At 40.6% G+C, this 20,528-nt stretch overlaps 1 protein-coding gene across 3 annotated transcripts in view; it reads right to left on the minus strand.

Annotated features, from left to right (window-relative positions):
* The window catches only part of RBPMS (RNA binding protein, mRNA processing factor), a gene marked incomplete at both ends in the record, with an annotated part of 191,409 nt that overhangs the window by 76,205 nt on the left and 94,676 nt on the right, over positions 1–20,528 (minus strand). For all 3 annotated transcript variants that reach the window (XM_079726771.1, XM_079726770.1, XM_079726772.1), the window contains one exon: positions 1,072–1,222. In XM_079726771.1, coding sequence (XP_079582897.1) covers positions 1,072–1,222 — 151 coding nt within the window. The remainder of the gene's footprint in view (positions 1–1,071; positions 1,223–20,528) is intronic.

Genomic DNA, 20,528 nt, shown 5'->3' on the forward strand with positions numbered 1-20,528 from the left:
TCCACTGATAAGCAACAGCTTTTCAAGAGTGACTGAGCTAGAGAATGACTGTAATTTCCACAACAACCCAATTAAATCTGACACGCACATGACACGGGGGAGAAAGGAACCCATGTGCCCTTCGATTTCAATAAGAAAAGTTGAAGCATATTGTCAGGGAAAGCAGGAGGAAGATCAAGATCATGTGGCTTAGAAAGAAGATCAAGAATGATAGGACGGAAATATTCCAAGTAACAGCAAGGCACTTGGGATTCCTTGAATGCCCTGCCGTATTCAATCACATACGGCCATGCACTGAAAGGAAAAGCTAGAGCCTATCTCACGCCTCACTTCTGCTGCTGACTGAGCTTGAGAAAGAAAATTAAGACAACATTTTCAAGTTACTCAATCAAAGGCAGAAATTGTAGCCTGGACATTTAAGGGAATAAGCTCATTAGGTGGGGTAAAAGACTTGTTTTGCAATTAGTCAGTGTCTTTACCCAATTAATTTAAAACGGGAAGCCCCGAATTTTCTTAAAGCTTTACTGGTATTAGTTTGTTAGAACTGACCGTTCTACTATATAAATTCTTTGTGTATGTTTACTTTCCCTCCTAGATTTATGGCCAAACTGTTCTCAAAAACAGAACAAACTTCTTGTTATCTGCTTCTTTCATATTTAATATTCTATTTCCCTGAAGCCACAGAACTGATATTCTTCAACAGATGAAGTCAAGTGAATGCTGAGAACCAGCACTCATGGTCCAAGGATGGGGAAACGAATAAGGATTTAAACCCCAAGGCAAACAGGGCACACTCACGATAAGGTCAAGATCACATTAAGGAAATCTACAGCACTTAAAACGAAATCTTGTAGTTATAGTTCTGATCAAGCTGAACCATCTTTTGGGACAGCCAATCATGAACAAGATTGCTGTATTTGGAATTCAGACAGCAAGAAAAGGCAGTCTCTTCTCAGAAATGGAAAATGACACTCAGCCAGCTCTATGTCCCATGGTGTAATCTCACATAAAGTACTTGAACAATTCTTAGTTATTATTTTTTTTCCCAAAATGAAAAGTAGATCAACTTACATGGCTCTCTGGCAATGAACTGAGGTACAGTGTTGGGCAGAGGAGTACTAGGGTTTGGAGTCCCTACTAGTTTGTTCTTGGCCATCTTCGTGTTTGCCTTAGCAAACTCTAGTCGTAGTGTTTGTGGAATTTCAGGATCGAAGCGGATGCCCTTTGGAAATAAAGAACAAATGGAAGATGTTTTCATTTCCTTAGAGTCAAACCGGAATGGTGACAAAATAAACACACCAGTAAACCCGGCCAATCAGAAAAAAAAAGTTAGTAAGAGCTCTCATTCTCACTACTCACACAGAATACACGAAAACCCATAACACAGCATGTCCACCAAGTCAAGGAGATTTAGTCTACTGTATTAAAAATTTAGTTGCATGGTTTTTCATCTATTCCTTTTCTTTTTGGACTAAAACTTTCAGGTTCAAATTTTAAATGTGGACCAGCAAATGCCTAGCATAGTTAAAAACGAATTAATGGCTACCAATAAGAATGAATTAACGTAAAGCCCTGTGTAATACTGAAAAACTAATTAATGGCTACCAATAAGAATGAATTAACATAAAGCCCTGTGTAATACTGGAAAAGTCTAACACCTGAAATCGTAAGAGGCAAGGCTTTGACCAGTGTTTAAAACAATGTTAATTCTTCAATGCCTTAGTTTCATCACCTCTAGAGGGGGAAAATTCCCATCCCTTTCTAACTGGAGAGCTTTCATACTGGTGATACACGTACTCTGAGTTACTAAGTAGACAGGAACTAAACAGTTTTAAGATTTCAATATAACTAGTATTACTTAACTCCAGTTAGCTTATAAATTTATAGGAATGTCTTGATGTGGTATGGTCCTGATTTTGATTATAGCTGGCTTACTAGCTACATGGATAGACAGACAACAGATTATATGGGCCAAAGAGAGGGTAGTAATTTCAATAACCTTTAACCCTATTACTGCAGTTTACCTAAACCAAATATATTCAATAAAATAAATCACAAACACTATAAAATACAACATTTAGGGCAAGATAAATGTATTCTGAAACCCTCCCACCATTTAAGAATGCCTCTATTACTGAGCATAATGAATAATCTCATGATATTTATGTCCAATGCTATGATTCTGGACCCCAACAATAGTATCAAAAAGACACCCCAGTATAATAGTATGGTGCATAAATGTGCATTCAGAACAGACTTAGGTACCATGTTTGTTTGTATGGCATGTTCTGAAAAAGGAGTGAAGTTCTGAAAATGAGGATCTTAAGAACACAGGTTCTCAGTTTAGCACCCACATGGGCCTGGGCACCCCAAGCCCCTTTCTTCTTTTTATTAGCTTGAAGACAAGAGCAATTTCTACAAGAAATTAGTAAGAGTCTCTAACTCTGTAGACCAGGATGAACAACTCTGAACTTCTCAGGTTCAACTCCAAAGATGGAAGGAAGAGCCTGTGACTTGATGGGAGCGGCAATAAGAGAAATAAGGGGGTTGGGGGCGGGGAGCGGAAGGAAAGTGAGGCCCTCAGGGAGGCACAACTACAGCCACAGAGCCGTGACCCACAGATGTCCTGGAGTGGGTGAAATTTCCAACTGAAGGTGCAAACAGGTGCGGGTGGACAAGAAGAAAAGGAATCCTCTCGTGCAGCCCTAACCAATGATGAAAAGTGAAAAGGGGGTGCCAGCTATATGAAATATAAAAAGAAATTCTTTCTTTAACTGGTCTCAGTTTTCGTTTTAATTTGAGAAACCTCAGTATTATCTCGAGATAAATGTACATAATGGGAAAAAGACAAAGCAGCATCCTGAAGCAGTGTTTGCTTCCATTCTCTTCCACTACGAGCATTTCACTCTACCTAAGCTGATAGCAACAACAGAGTAAATATTTCCAAATACGGATCTGAAGAGCTGTGGCCTTTGCTGGGAGACGAGCACAGTCCCCGCTGTCATTTAAAGGTCTGCTGTGGAAGGGCTTGCATATTCTTGTCACACTCCATCCAACTACACATAGAAGCAACTTGCCATCAATTTCCAAGTGTCCTCCTTGGCACTTAACTCCCCCATCCTTCCTGTGAAGCAGCAGCTTTCCTAATAACCCTGAGCCCCCATCCACGTGAGCAGCATGGGTAACATGAGAAGAGCATCCTGGGACCTGTCAGGGGTCCTCTGGAGTTTCTAGTCTCAGAGAATGGGGCTGGACATCTGCATTCTATGCCTCAGCTCTTTCACTGACGTGCCAGAGCTGTTCACCGAGGCTCCATACAATGTGCCGGCCTCTTACACAACCTGGTCTCGTGACTCAGGTCCTAAAACATGCTTAACTGAGTCTCCCCTACTTCCCACCCCCGTCTTCATACCCCTCCTCCCTGTGTGAGCTAAAATAACACCACCATCATGTTCCAAATCAAAGTTCCAGCTCTTTATTAAAAAAAAAAAAAGCTCAGAAGTTAAAATGACCTAATTTGTTTGGCAGCTTATTCAGAGGCCGGAGGCTTAGAACACAAGTCACATTCCTCTAACATCTTTAGCAGCAACACCATATTTGGTAATCAATATCCTGCTCAGCTCAGTTTCTATCCAGAGGGACTAGCCAAGCCAAAAACATTTTAAATGTTAAAGGATGAAGAAGAGGAGGCAGAGTGGGGCAGGGGTGGGGAGAACATGGAAGTGAAGAGGAAGAATGAGGGGGGAAAGAGGAAAAAGAGGAAGACAGATAGGAAGGAGACAGGAAAACAAAACAAAACAAACAAATCCCCTTGTGCTTTTAATTAAAGCCCAATAAGATTATTCTCCGGCCACAGTGACTTCTCATTAAATGCTGTCAGGATAAGAGTACTACTAAATCAAAGGGGGAATCTGTGCCTTTCAAAATCAACTTTTTCCTCTCTTGCCTATAATTCACCAAAACCCTTCTGATAAGTGAATAAAAACGTTTCTCTTCCAATTGTAAATGGTGTCTTATTTCCTTGGTGTCCAAAAAGGTCAGTTTCTAGATATCAGTATGATATCAGTTTGAGAAGTTACTTAGAAGCAGCCCAATCTGACTGGCTATAGGAACAGCCAATAGTCTCTCCAAGATGGCCTAGAACACTGTGACCAAAGCAACACAGGTTCACTGTGATCTACAAAGGCTAAACTCCCTACCCAGGGCAAACTCTGGGAGATAGAAAGTATCCTCAGTAGCATACTATACCTAAGAGTATATCAGGGCAGTAGCAAATCCATATGCTTATGTGTCATAGACTGAATGTTGGTGTCCTCCCCAAATCCATGCTGAAACCCTAACTCTCAATGTGATGGCATTCGGAGGTAGGGCCCCTACAAAGGGGGATTAGTGCCCTTGGGAGAAGAGGAAGGGACTCTAGAGACCTCTCTCTCCAGGAGCACACACCAAGGAAAGGCCACGTGAGAACGTGGAATCTGCACAAACCAGAAAGAGGGTCCTCAACCAGATACTGAATCTGCTGGCAACTTGATCTTGGACTTTCTAGCCTCCAGAACTGAGAGAATTAATGTTGTTACGCCACCCTATCTGCGGTATTTTGTTATGGCAGCCAGAGCTGAGATACCTTAATAACACGGTTTTCTTTCCTGCACCGCAGTTCCTAAAATACCTCACAGTACCTCTTTCTGAACTTTCTACAGTCTCATCCAGGTAACTCTTCTCTTCTCCACCAGCCTCATCCCCAGCCCCACCTTTTCCCTCACTGCAAGTGACTCAGCCCATAGGAACACTTTTCTTCAACCACCTTGGTCGATACATGTGATTACTGGAAGTCCTAACAGTTCAATCTCAAAAGCTACAGAGAGCAATTGGAGGCTTGAAGGACAATTCAAACCCTGCATTTGCATACTGTAATGCTCTAAACTCAAACAGAGTATATTACTGCATTTAGGACTCTGTTGAGGGAATTTTTAAAAATCCTCTTTTTTCCTCCTCCTCTGTCTCCTAAAATTAAAGCTTAAGAACTCTCTGTAAATAGAAAATCTTGAAAAAGAGAAATTTCTGAATTGTAGACCTAGACCCCTCAATTTGTGCTTCCTATTTAAATTGAATTAAGATTCTCAGCAAGTTACAGAGCTTTAAAATGCCATTTTATTGCTCTACAAACTATATCAAAGGCCGGAGTCCTAGAAGGATAAGGGAAGAGCTAGTATATAATAAAACACAAGGAAATGGGCAAGGTAAGAGGAAATCACCAAATCCTGAAGACCCAAGCCTACAGGAATGTAGAGAGTCACTGTAAATGAACTGCGGCTCTTTCAGTGACTTTCTGGAAGACAAAATGGAGAAGCTATTAATTAAATGTGCTGCAAAGCTCAGATCCCAAGTACCTCTCCTGTTTCTCTAGCTGTGGTGATACTGGCTTTTTATACACATAGGCTGTGTTGGAAAAGATTTATTGGCTGCAAATCGTGGATTTGGAGTCATATGATTATTCTGAACATAAAGGTTCAACACCATTCCAACCCCTTAGTAGTGTCACTGGTATTAATCTCATGCCACAAGAGTGGGATAAATATTAGCCAGGAGTTTATTCATTGAATAATGGGGAAAAAAAGAGAGAGAAGGGCTATTCTAGAATGATTAAAATACCCTTAGAGGCCTACCCTCATGTGCAATGTGTGGTCCTTGATTGAACAACCAGATATAAAAGACCTCTCGTGGGAAAGTGAAGAAAGCTGAATACAGAATGGGCATTAGGTGATATCTGGGAATTGTCCATTTTATTAGGTGGGATAAAATGGTAATGTAGGAAAATGTCTTTAGTTTTGGTACTGAAATACAAAGAAGATACAATGACAAAATGTCCTAACATCAGGTATTTACTTTAGAAAGTTAGAAAAAATGGAAGCAAATGCAGCAAAATGTTAAGTTGGTAAATTCTGATGGATTAATGGATGTTCATTACTATGCTCTCTACCTTTTGGTATGCTTGAAATTTCATAATAAAAAGTAAAAACAGAACAGATTCAACCAAGCACATAACGTTTGTCATGTACTAGAGACACAAGGATCAGTGAAAATAAGCCCCTGCCTTGAGGAGTTCAGATCTCAGGCTCTGGTGAGGGAGCTGTACAGGTAAACTGACGGTTAGATAAACAGACAAACGCAATGTCTAGGACTCCATGGGAAACAGAGCCAAGGCCCTGAGTGACTGGGGACCAGGAAGGCAACACAGAGGAAGTGCCAGAAGAGCAGAAATTTACCAGGTGGTAGTCCAGGAAAGAGCTCAGCAAAGTTCTGTATGACAGGATGTGAAGAGGGTGTGGATGTGGATGTGGATGTGGATATGTGTGTGTGTGTGTGTGTGTGTGTGTGTGTGTGTGTGTGTGTGTGTAAAAGACTGCACAAGCACTGGGATGAGATCACGAGGAACTTTCAGGTCATGAGGACTCTGGAGTATCTGCATGGCTGAGCCGCTAAAATTTTTTAAACTGGGGAAATATGATGATCAGATTTATGTAGTAGAGCGTGATCCTCAAATGTTAGCACGTATCAGAATCATCTGGAAGACTTCCTAGACACAGAGTGCTGAACCCGCGCCTCCAGTTTCTGATTAAGTAGGTCTGGGATGGGACTTGAGAATCTGCATTTGTAACAAGTTTCCAGGCTGATGCTGATACTGCTTGTGCAGGGACCACATCTGAGAACCACTGCAGCGGAGGGTAACTCTAGTGGGGGAGGGGCAGCTGGACTTAAACGGAAGACTGGAACACACCGGACGCGAAGCCGTTCAAACAGCCCTGGAAAGAGGTTGATTGGGACAACTGCTCTGCTGGCTCTTCTTCTCTGGGAAGCACCCAGAGGCCAACATCCAGGTTCTGTGCCCTCACGCCCCTAGTGACAGCTGCCTAGTTAAGGGACAGATAGATGCGGCCCACAGTGACCAAACATGTTTTTTCTTCTGAGGATTTCAACCTTGAGTATAAAAATACAGAAAATGGAGGTGGCTGGAGCTGAGTTACCCTAACAGTCTCCCACTAGAGAAAAGGTCTCTAAACTCCTGTCACTGAGGTCTTCAGCACTGTCCTAATGCCGGATGGAGTCTTGTTTATTTGGTACATCCTTCAAATCTGTGAGCTATAGCCCAGTGTCTTTACAAATGGTTCTACCATTAAAGTAAGTGGGTTTATCAGCCCTTGACAACTAGTTTTAGAGACAAAGGAAGCATTCATTTAGAGGGGGAAAAAAGGGAAAGAATGAGGCAAAATATATATATATTTACTGAGAAAGATGTCATGGCAATATGAGGTTTAAAAAAGAAAAAGATACTCAACAATGTTTAGTAGCCTTAGAAGGAGGGGCCTTTCTGTTTGTACGAGTGTGTGAACCCAGGAATGTTTATAATGGGACAACCACCCCGTTAACAGTGGTAACTTTGGTGGCAATGTCAGGGTGGGGAGGGGATTTCTAGTCTGTATGATTTTGTATCGTTTGAATTTATTACAAATATGTATAATTTATAAAGTTATAATTTACAGGATCAGACACAGGTTAAAAGAAGAAAGAAGAGGGAGAGAGCGGGAATAAAAGGGCTCCTGTGGAGCGCTAGCAGAGCCAGAGTAGAACAGTAACAGATATCCTGGCAGACAGCACTCAACCAGGTTATGTTGGTGCTTGCTGCTTAGTTCTTAAAAAATACTTACTTTGAAATAATTTCAGATTTATGGAAAAGTTGCACACATGGTACAAAGAATTCCTGTGTACCCTTTGCCTAGATTTCCCCATACACCTTTGCCCTCCTTGAGCTGTTTAAGAATATGTTGAAAGCAAGATACCCTTTACCCTTTACAGTTTGGCTTCCTAAAAGCAAGGACATCTCTTTGTGCTGCTGATTCAGGATCTAATCCAGAATCATACATGGCATTTAGCTGTCATCTCTTTAGCCTCCCAGAATATTTCCCTCAGTCCTTGTTTTCCGTGACCTTGACATTTTGGAAAAGTACAGGCTATTTTTTCTGTAGACTGTCCCTCAATTTGGGTTTATCTGATTTGTTTCTTGATTAGATTAAGGTTATAAATTTTTGGCAGGAATATCACAGAAGTGTCATTCTCAGTGCATCCTATCAGGAGACACATGATGTCGTTTTTGTCTCTTTACTCGTGATAATAACTTTGATCACTTGCCAAGTTTCTCCACTGTGAGGTTACTATGTTTTGTCTTTTTAACTAATAAGTATCTCATAGGGAGATAACTTTGAGACTAAATATATTGTTTCTCAAATTTTAACATCTATTGATCTATTGTTTTAACATCTATTGATAATTCTTACCTGAAGCAATCTTTACTGTTGTGATGGCCAAATAGTGATTTTTCTAATCCTATCATTCCTTTCATATTCACTAGTCTTCTACTCTAAGGAAAAGCTTACCCTTTGGCCCCGTTTATTATTTATTCCTTTCTACATTCGTTTGTTCATTCACTCACACATCAGTATGATTCATACCTTATTTTATGATTTATAATTTATTACTATTATTTGTTTCGGTGCTCAAATTGTCCCAGATTTATACGGAAACACACACATGCTTTCACATCCATATCTATTTCTCCACATCTATTTAGATATATTAAAAACATAAATTAGTACTGATACCTCCAATTCCAATCCAACACCATTAGGTTAATCCTAGCCTTCCCTCTCCACATGTGTATCAATAACTCCGTCTCTGAATCCTAGCTCTGATTATCCACTACACATTTACTTATTCGCTCAACACGGGAATGAAGTTTCAGAATCGCTGAACAATATCAACATAAAAAGAAAACCTATTAACTACAGTTCAGTATATATAGTTCTTTTTGTCTTAGGCCTAAAAGTATATAGCCAATATGTACAGTCAAGAATTATTTGGGCGGGCTTCCCCGGTGGCGCAGTGGTTGGGAGCCCGCCTGCCAATGCAGGGGACACAGGTTCATGCCCCGGTCCGGGAAGATCCCAAATGCCGTGGAGCGGCTGGGCCCATGAGCCATGGCCGCTGAGCCTGCACGTCCAGAGCCTGTGCTCCACAACGGGAGAGACCACGACAGTGAGAGGCCCGCGTACCGGAAAAAAAAAAAAAAAAAAAGAATTATTTGGGTCAGCTCTCTCCATTCTTCCCAACTTCACTGTGGTTGTATTATTCACTTGAAATAGATTCATTTGTTTGTGTCTGCATTGTTTGGAGTCCCCCACATTCTGTTGTCTTTACTTTCTCTGTATATTCATAACAGGTAAAACTGTTTTACCACTTGAAAAGTTAAAGTTGATTCATCAACCCATTCATCTTTTACCCATTTCTGAATTTCTGGTTATGAATTTATGAATAATTTTAGGTATGTTGACTGAAAAGCTGAGGACTCAGAATTTTAACATCCCCTCAACCTGCTGTGACTTCCTGAGACTCCTAATCTTTTGAAGGAAGTTTCTAAATAACCAAGGTTTTCGATATTGTTTATTGAACTTAATTTTTAAATTAATTTTCAATTTCTAATTGAAATATGTCGAAATGTTAAAAAAGGGGGGGGGGAAGGGGTAAAGACAATTGGGGCTAAAATTGCTGTAATAAATATTGCTATAAAGGTTCAGTTAAGTTCGAGGCCTGAATGAACCTGGGTTGATGCCCAGGCTTCTCCTGTTGAGTCCTGGGCCAAACGCCTTTACAGTGTCCTGATATGCGCAAATTCTAATGTTTAGAATACTATTCCATTCGGGTGAACTACATGAAACTCTACTGGAAAGTAACAGGTTGCCCCTACTGTTCACTCCACCGCCAGTGGACTCTGCTCTCCTCTGAGACACAGCCGCAAGTGACCCATTTCTTCTAGAGCTAAGGTCATTTCCTATCAGAATCTCCTGGTGTTTCACACACCCCCCATTCTGACCCAGTAATCCAGTGGATCTGAGGCTTCAGTACTGAACCAGATAAAACTACCTTCTTGTGTGTAGAATAAAAATAGTAAAGTAGCAGCAATCTCATAAGAGTCAGCTTAATATAATGGCTGAGATTCCTGGTTGATTCTAATAAGCTTCTTACTGCCCTTTTCTCTATACCCCACTCCAAACGAATATCCACTGCTGCTGTAAGGAATGTGGAACATCCAGAAAGCCCTGCCTAGCCAGGTGTCTATGCTGAAGGGGAGAAATAATGTTCCTCGTTCAGGTTATAGGTTTTAACCAATACATTCGGACTTTCTAATACAGAGAATAATTTGTCACCAGAAACTATGTATGCTGTACAATAATATCCTGGTGTAGGAAAATCCTAGTATTTCTTTTGTAATAATCTGCTCGGTTCTTCCCTAGCCTTCAGGACTTCCTTTAACCTTTACAGATGAGGTTAATGAAACCCCCATCTTGTGTCCAGGAACTAAGGAGCTCAAATCAAGGTCAAACATAGTACTAATACCTCTCTGATCTTGTAATAATCTCAGTACCTGGATCCTATCTCCCTGCTCCACACCACCCGCCTTATCTCGGTTTCTAGTACTAAAGCCCAGGTCATCTGAGGGCTGGAGTTCCGATATGCCTCTTCAGGTTTACTCAAACAGAGACCCCAGTAAATCTCCAGGGCTGCTTCAAAGACTGCTGTCAAAACCACCAAGACTCGGAGCTCCACCAGATGGTAGCTGATATACCTGGTGCCCACTGACCTTCCTATTACTGAGGCGTGATTATCATCCTACAAGGCAGAAGAAATCAGAGAGCATAGTGGGATTAGGGGGTGGGGTGGTAAAGTGATTTCCTTCTAAATTATCAGAATTATCAAGCATTCAACAGAAAAGTGGAAACAACACTGCTGATTTCTGTAAACAGTAGTACATAAAACAAGATCCATAGGGAGGGAAGAACTAAATCAGTTCTCAGGAGTCACTAAAGAGAAAGGCATACTCTGCTGAGGTTGTGGGGATTTTGCAAAGCACTTATATTCCAACTCACTGAGATTATGACTTGGTTGAGCTATAGTAAACAACTACCCAGCTTCTCAGCAACCAAGAAACCAAGATGGCATCCTCATAAACTAACCCTTAGCACTCCAACACCACCTCCCTCCACTTCAGTTGACTAGAACAAGCTAATAAGTTACCTCCTTCCCCTACTGCTGACTAGAACAAGCTAATAAATAAATGAGAGAAAATGATTCTTATTACTTATTCTTGTATGCATTGTACTCAAAAGATTTCCAGTCCTAATAGTATGTGGGGGAGGATACAGGCAAGGTATTCAGAGGTTGGAGATGGCTTAATTACACTATGCTACATTCAAAAGATTTTTCATTCAAGCACAAAAATGTATTTAAGTCCTTTCTTGCTAAGTGACCAAACACTGAGGTCTCTTATTTATGACTTAAGTTTGTATTTAACGTTGACTTAACGAAAAATTCAGCGTTCTTATGTTTAAAGTTTCTGGAATAGTTTCTGCTATTATAGATATACTTCATACAGCTGTTACTAAAAATAATTCACATACCATAAAATTCACTCTGTTGCATGAAATGTAATGATTTTTAGTACAGTCACAGAGTTGTGCAACCATCACCACAACACATCTTTGGCACGTTCTCATCACCCCAAAAGGCAACTGCACCCATTCGCACTTACCGCTCATTCCTCCCTCCCCCTCTTCACTCCCTCCCCTCCCCCAACCACTAATCTACTTTCAGTCTCTGAGAAAGTACCTATTCATATTGGATATTTCCTATAAACGGAATCATACCACATGAGGTTTTTTGTCACACTGGTTTCTTTTAATCAGAATGTTTCCAAGGTTCATCCACTGTTTATTGCTGAATAATATTCTACTGTACAAACATTCTACATTGTGTTTATCCCTTCATCAGTTGGACATTGGGCTGTTGTCACTTTTTGGCTGCTATGAACACTGTGTACACGTTTTTGTGTGGATTTATGTTTTCAGTTCTCTAGGAGAAGAACTGCTGGAACATATAGTAACTCTATGTTAACTTTTTTTTTTTTTTTTTTTTTGCGGTACGCGGGCCTCTCACTGCTGTGGCCTCTCCCGTTGCGGAGCACAGGCTCCGGACGCGCAGGCTCAGCGGCCATGGCTCACGGGACCAGCCGCTCCGCGGCATGTGGGATCTTCCCGGACCGGGGCACGAACCCGTGTCCCATGCATTGGCAGGAGGACTCTCAACCACTGCGCCACCAGGGAAGCCCCTATGTTAACTTTTTTGAAGAACTGTGAAACTGTTTTCTGAAGCAGCTACACCATTTCAATCCGACTATCAATGTATGAAGATCCCAATTTTTTCACATCCTCACCAACGCCTGTTATTGCCTGTCTTTATCTTCGCCATCCTAGTAGGTGTGAAGTGGTGTCTCAACGTGGCTTTGATGTCCATTTCTCTATGCTTGTTAAATTTTAAAACATTTTGTAAAGAGGATTGAAACTAAAAGCCTTCTATTTTCAAACGGCATTTTGGTCACAAGGAAAGAAAATAACCTGGGGACCACAAATCATTCAACATATAAAAGGGAATGAAGCTGAAAGAATTAACATTTACCTTTTAGAGTTAAAAAGAAGTTGGAAATATTAACTGTTTTCTGAAAATTATTGATAGACATGTCACTCCCATCAGAAACTCAGAGGAGGTAAATACGTACTTCAGAGATATTCTGACATCTCAGGGGACCAAAAAATATATTTACAGTTTTCTGAATACATTCAGCTTTCTCTTCTAAAGGCAGCATAAAACATTCAACAGAATTAGAAACAGACTCTAGGCAAGGTCCATGCAGAAGTTTCCCCAGGATTCTGAAAACAATTGTTACATTCAGTCAGAGCCTTAAAATGGCTCAATGACAGGCCAAATAGAAACACACACCTGGGTAACCTGTTACTGTGGAGTGGATGGGGCTCATTCAGAGACAACAGTGTGGAGGGAAGTTAAGGGAAGAGCTGTATGTTATAAAGAGAAGGTGATTGAAGAAAAGGAAATTGGGTGGGTGGGGGGGATCAATCCCACAATTTCAAAACTTTCTCTTAATTCAATACTGTTTCCCAAAATGAATGAGTAGAATTTTCCTACCATTTATAAAATGTCATTGTACTGCAAGTGGAAACTTGTGATGCCCAAACATTTAAAAAAAAAAAAAATCTGAATAAAAGAGCACAGAGTGGGGGAACTGGTGGCAAATTGGGTTAGGTTCTCTGATACTAAATATTGAGTACTCAAAGCATGAAATTCAAAGAATTTAGTATTACATTTTGGGGACCTCCTAACCTAGGAGTTTTCAACCACGGGTAGCGTTCCTCACTGCACCAGTCTCCCACCCCCACTATCCTGCACACTCCTTAGGGATATTTGGAAATGTATGAGAGCATTCAGTGGGCAGAAAATCATAAGATGATAAACTCCTACAATGGGCAGGATAGTCCCATACAATATAAGAACTGCCTCATCCAAAGTGCCACACGCTCTCCAACATACATGAAGAAATGAACATGCAGAAGAGTCAAGTAATCTGCCTAAATTCCCAGTTAACTATTGGTAGAATAAAGATCGGAATTTAATTTTGATTCCTGTTGATTGTGTACGTGTGTGTACATTACAGCTCTGAAGTTCCTTATATTCCAAAGACTACATTATTTTCACATAATAATGGAGGTTGCTGTTCAGTTTCCACTGTGCTAAAATTTAGATAGATGTGAGTTCCAACAGAAAATGAACAAGTGAGGAGAAGAATCCATCAGATGTAAACCATATTTCATGCTTTCCTAAATAAGGGCATTGCTTGCAGAAATATCAGTACTGTTAATCAAACAGCCTGTGCTACTGGGTCATTGTCCATTGAGAAACTATCAGACCAATTACGCCTTGTTCTTTTTCTTAATCCAACTACCTCAGAATGCTTGCCCTGGATTTACCTAGAATAATCTGATTCACTACTCACTCCTCCTCGCCTAAGCAGAGTCATTTGGAAAGAATGTGTCCCTCTCCATTGGTACATATCGAGATCATACTTTAACAAAGAGACCCCTTTCCAAAGGGCTCTCTGGGCTTATGTGGCTATGTGAGTTGGAGCTGGGCTATAAGTCCAGGTACAATTCCTGCTCCATTGACTAATTTAAAAGTCTTCCAATAACTATTAGGTTTCTAGATGTCTTATAGCCCCTCGTTTTTAACCCCTTGAATTTAAAAAAAATTCGTAGAATTTTGTTTTTAAACCAGATGTTCCATAAAATACAATGAAACTTTATCTTGTTTGGAAATTTTTAGTGAAAGGAATATCCACGTCTACCCTAAAATGTCTCCAGAGGCTTACCCTTGATTTGAAGCCTATGTAATTCCTCCTCCGATAATACTGTGGAACAAGCTCAGGTCTCTGAGTGTTATAATGGAATCAGCTTGGCTGTGATAGAGAAACCCATTCTCATTCCTCACTAGCCAACCTGAGACTGGAATAAAAGAATTTTTATATTTCTTAGTGACTTGGCCACTTTTAAAATACACTTCATCCTTGGCTTCATTTTCATGTGAACAAACTGTAGAACTCAAATTCATACCCTCGCAACACTAAACCACACTCTTAAGGTAAAACCTACAAAGTGGTTACCGTTAGGACAGATCTGACCCAAGAACAAAATGAGGGAAACTTTGTTTCTGACCACCCCACTCCCCTAATCCAGAAGGACTAGAAAAAAACAAAAAGAAAATGGTCTTGGTGGATCCCCTTCCAATTACTGGTGAAAGAAGCAAGAAAACAGGTTCTCCAGAGGTACCATCAGTGGCAGTGAATTATAGTGACAATTATAAAGGAGATATCCCACTCAAGGACACAACCAATTTTGGGTAGAACCTCCCCCCAAAAAAGAGGCTTAAAATGTGGCAATTGTGTGGGCATTCATATCTACCTCCACTACCGATCCTGGGTATGTTTATTTAACCTTTTTCTGTGCCTCAGTTTCCTCATCTGTAAACTGGGAATAACAGTCCATACCTCATAGGGTTGATTGTAAGAAAAAATGGTTAGATTAACGCTGGCCTATGAAACACTCCTGTGGCCAACTAAAGAGCTGTTCCTCCTAACATGGACTCATAGGGGTTTCTTCGCCTTTGGACTTTCTGGAAAGGTGCTTCTACCACTTGTAAAAGAGAAGGATGTGATTCATGCTCAACTTTGAGATCTCCTCCAACTGCAGAAAGCGGGATACCTGAGCTGCTGTTTTGAGGAGATGGTGCTGTACAGGTTCAAAGAATTCTTTTCTTCTACCTGGTTTCATTTCCCCCACAGGGAACAGATGTGTGTCCTGCTTCTCTTGCCCATTTCTATTGGTTCTCACAGTCTGAGTAGCTCTTGGGAGACTGGCTGGTAACTCCAGAGACGGGATCCACTATGGAGGAGAATTAGGTAAAAGTACCTAATTCGGAGATATCTGGGTCTCCGTACCTGGTGACTTGACCATTCACCACAGCTCAATTTCTTTCTTTTCCACTAAAGCACACTTTTTGTTAGGCAGCCACCCACTGTGTACATAACCATGCCCGGGAAGAATCTGCTTTGTATAGGACAACTATAAAGTCATGACAGGGCCTTTGAAGAAGCTATAAACTCAATCTTTAACATGTCAAGAGAATCAGAGTCAAACGGAGTTTATTTTCCACAGGGTCGAGAGGGCATGATCATTTGAACTTCTGCCACTATGTTCTCAAACTGTCCTGAAAAGGATGACTGAGAGAGCTGGGCCCTGACAATGTTAGGAAGAGGATGTCTCCACTTCACGCACAGTCAGCTACCCGTTAAAGCAGTATTTTACAGCAACACTTTGAAATAGATAACATTACACGGAAAGAAACATAGGCCAGAGTGCACATAGTATTCTTTCATTCAAGAATCCTGATGTTAACGTTTTTACCCTGAGGGCTCTGAAGGTAAACAGGGGGTCAACTGTTCTGGGAGGGACAAAGGCATCTCTTGGAATCCTTAACCCACAAAAGCCAAATGTGACTTGTGCTGCCAGCAGTCCCTTTTACTGTCTAGTCCTCAAGCCTCTTTCTCTCCTACCTCATTGTTGGGACAGTGACTACAACCATGAGCATCTCCTCTTTCCCCTGGGGTTAAAGGTAACAGCTGAATGACTGCCTTTTACTCCTGCTATCTGCCGAATGACAGCACTCAAATAGCACTCACAATTAAAGCTTAAAAGAAAGCAGATTCTAGGCAATGGTTTTCATTTAAGTGTCTGAGAAGATCTGGAGGTGATATGGGGCAAACCTACAGACAAACTTTTCATGGGCCACATCTGCTTAATGTTGGTCTGTGACATCTAGTCTGATGTCTATTGCCCGACTGAACACCAGAGGAACCTCAGAATTTTGAGGTTAACTTATTTGAGAAATCAACAAAGACGTTCTGCCTCAACCAAGTACTTCCCTGTACTTGTCCACAACCTTCTGGCTGTCACAGCAAAAATTTCAGGGATTAAAGAGACAGCCTAAAGAAATGTAAGGGATAAACCATGCTGCGCCACTGTAAATGATTTCTAGGGTATGTAGTTTCTCTCTGTAAAGCCCAGATTGTGAGCTTAAATCAGCGAGTGTGGCACTGAAGAAAAAAGAAAACTAAACAATAAAACTAACAAAAGAAACCACACCCTATTCCTAGCCATAGTCTATATTTCTACACCAGCCAGTCTGGAAAATATACACAGTTGGTCACACAGTATATTTGATGAAAAAGCAAGGGTGTTTATGTTCAAATTCCTATCAGTTACAACTATTAAAATAAAAGCTTAAATCTCTTTTCCTATCGATGGCCATACATGTGTTCATACAGCTTGAGGAAATCACAAAACCCAGAATTAAACTGAGAAAGGATGTGTCTCTAAATGCTTACTAATTCCACATCCAATGTATCATTAATAGATGACTTACTCCTTTAAAGATAAAAAGGTTACTGGTGTTGAGACCAGAGTTTAGTGGTAGTGTTAGCTCTTCAAGGCAAAGAATAAGCATACTAATTACACACTAATTTTCTAATTAATGAAAAGAAGGAAAACAACCTGCTTCTGCACCTAACACGTATTAGGTGCATGCCAGGAAAAATAAGACAGTGGATATATGTGTGTTTGTGTGTTATTAAAGTACTTTCTGAACTCTGAGATACCCTGAATGATTAACACTCTGCAAAGTAAACAGTCTCAGAATTAAAAAAACCAACTATTTCTGTGCCTACGTACAAAAGCATATGAAGAATAAGTCCTACTTGTGAGGTAGGCAGGAAAAGAGAATGTATTTAACACACTCTTCTTTCAGGTTCACCTAAAGTGTGTGTTAGATCATTTGAGCACCCACCTTAACTTTCTGTATATGCTTTAAGCATCATTCTGCAAAGTTTCCTTTGAGTCTTTATTAGTGGCTGGTGTAGGAGAAAAAAGGAGGGAAGAGGGGAGAACAGTGCTGATATAAACAAACCCTATAACTGAAAAAAGACAGTTGCCTAAACATTCCAAAATCATTTTGAAAAGACTTCCATTTAAAGATCAGACACAGGGCTTCCCTGGTGGTGCAGTGGTTAAGAATCCACCTGCTAATGCAGGGGACACGGGTTCAAGCCCTGGTCCAGTAAGATCCCACATGCCATGAAGCAACTAAGCCCATGAGCCACAACTACTGAACCCGCACGCCTAGAGCCCGTGCTCTGAAACAAGAGAAGCCACTGCAATGAGAAGCCCATGCAACGCAACGAAGAGTAGCCCCTGCTCGCTGCAACTAGAGAAAGCCCACGCAGCTACGAAGACCCAACGCAGCCAAAAAAAATCAGACACAGCCCACAATAGACCCCAAGGATATTTTTACAGCCCTGTTTCTGCTTTCCAGTTTGTAGCAGTGAACATCCCTCATCCCAATAGGATCCAGAGGACTCTCCCACACTGCGAGTGTATAACCATATTTAGGGTAATCTTAAAGTTAAATACCGAGAGGAGGCAAAACATGTATGTACATCCTAGCTATTGATTTTTAAGCTACACATCAGGATAATGACAAGTCCTTAGAGAGGAAAGGTTTCATTATATTTAAAGATTAAAAGTATTTTAAAAAGTCAATGATGTTATATCCTCAACTTTACTGAGGATAAAAGTGAGTGCCAACTTTACCAATAAGTTACTTATTTGGTCCTCAAAGTCACTTATTAACACCATTACAGATAAATCGATCTGTGGGTGGGAAATCTGTTCTCTGATGTATATACAGCAAAAATATAGAAATTTTAAAAGGACGGTAGCATTTGCTCCTTAAACCTGTTTTTTAAAAATACTGTTGCTTAGACCATCAAATGGCATGTAAACTCTTTCCAACCAAGAATTTGGGGGCTTAAGCAAGACTTGGTTGAAAAGAATGTAAACAGTGAAGTCCAAACTTCGGAAGTTCACTGCAAAGTACTTCCTGTGCTGCACGGGGATCCAAACTAAAGCGTCAAAACGGATCTCGCCTCTGAGCAACTTTAATCCGCACTCTTCCTCCGCTTTAATGCATCACCTCAAGGCCACTTACTGTTGATCTGGCAAGGCAGAGGCTGAATTTCTCCCTAATAGGCTGCCTAGACAAAAAAACTTTAAAGAATCTCACTGGCTGTTAAATAAATTAGTTTATACAGAACTGATGTGGGGTTCTTTGGTTTGCAATAGATTCAACTAGAACCAGAAATGGAGAAAGACATGCATGGTTAGCTTAATAGGATAAAAGGGAGATGAGAGTGTGCTTGTTGGGCTCACAATATTTTAAAGACTTGAGAACGTTAAGGACAACACTGTTACTCTGCACTCTGCTTCCCTAAAAAACCCCAAGGAAGGGGCTTCCCTGGTGGCGCAGTGGTTGAAAGTCCGCCTGCCGATGCAGGGGACACGGGTTCGTGCCCCGGTCCGGGAAGATCCCACATGCTGTGGAGGGGCTGGGCCTGTGAGCCATGGCTGCTGAGCCTGCGCGTCTGGAGCCTGTGCTCCGCAACGGGAGAGGCCACAGCAGTGAGAGGCCCGCGTACCGCAAAAAAACCAAAACCAAAAACAAAAAACTCCAAGGAAGGACTGATGAATCAACTTCATTAATCATACTATAATACAAATCGATGTTTAAAAGTACTCTGAACCCAGGAGAATTTGGGATTCCACAGAAATTATTTTTAAATCAGTCTGTAGAAAGGGGGACCTAAGGAATTAAAACCAGTTCCTTGTGTAAGTTATCATCACCATCAATTATCAGAATTTTTACCATTTACTGAGTTCTAGTGGCTTTAAAAATACCTATCTCATTTAATTTGATCCTCCCACCTTTTGTGATAGGTACTGTCAGTCATAACAGGAGAAAACAACTTTGGATTAGTAAATGGCAAAATCTGGATTTGAGCCAGCTCAGTCTGACACCTTTATTTATTACACTGCCTTTGACCAGAAAGCCCCTCAGACATGGTAAGTGGTTACCAAGAAGACACACTTTCCTTGCCCTCCTCTCAGCTGCAATTTAGAGATTCAGTACCTTTTCACAGGTATACACTTAATGTTATGCACAAATACAAAAAAACATCCTAATAAATCAAATACACACCATACTTTTAATATCAGTGAATTAGAATTCATTCTTAGGGTTGTGTTAAGTATGTTTTTAGAATTTGGTGAAAGACCCCACAGATAAACCAAGAAGACAGAGTGGAGGTTGGCAAAAATCAACATCTTACCGTGGACTTTTCTAAGCCTATATAAAAGACTTTCCATTTCTCCTTTATTCAGCATTCTAAGATGTGTAAAACAGGCAGATTCTCTTTCATAATGTGGCTGTTTGCTTTTTTCATTGAGGTGTAGCTATGACCTGTAACCGTGAACAGTCTCTTTCCGCCTTCTATTCAATTTTCCTTTATTTGCACATTACATTGGCCTTCTAAATGAACACCAAAATTCTATGAAAAATTATAGTGTAACAATCCCATTTACCGTCGCATCAAAAAAGAAAAAAAATATCTAGGAATAAACCTACCTAAGGAGGCAAAAGACCTGTACTCAGAAAACTGTAAGATACTGGTGAAAGAAATCAAAGATGACACAAAAAGATGGAGAGGTATACCATGTTCTTGGATTGGAAGAATCAATATTGTCAAAATGACCATAGCACCCAAGGCAATCTACAGATTCAATGCAATCCCTATCAAATTACCAATAGCATTTTCCACAAAATTAGAACAAAAAATTTTACAATTTGTATGGAAACACAAAAGACCCTGAATAGCCAAAGCAATCTTAAGACAGAAAAATGGAGCTGGAGGAATCAGGCTCCCTGACTTCAGACTATACTACAAAGCTACAGTAGTCAAAACAGTATGGGACTGGCACAAAAACAGAAATATAGATCAATGGAACAGGATAGAAAGCCCAGAGATCAACCCATGCACCTATGGTCACCTAATCTATGACAAAGAAGGCAAGAATATACAATGGAGAAAAGACAGTCTCTTCAATAAGTGGTGCTGGGAAAACTGG

This window comes from Hyperoodon ampullatus (genome assembly GCF_949752795.1).
Source record: "Hyperoodon ampullatus genome assembly, chromosome: 20".
Classification (NCBI taxonomy): Eukaryota; Metazoa; Chordata; class Mammalia; order Artiodactyla; family Ziphiidae; genus Hyperoodon; species Hyperoodon ampullatus.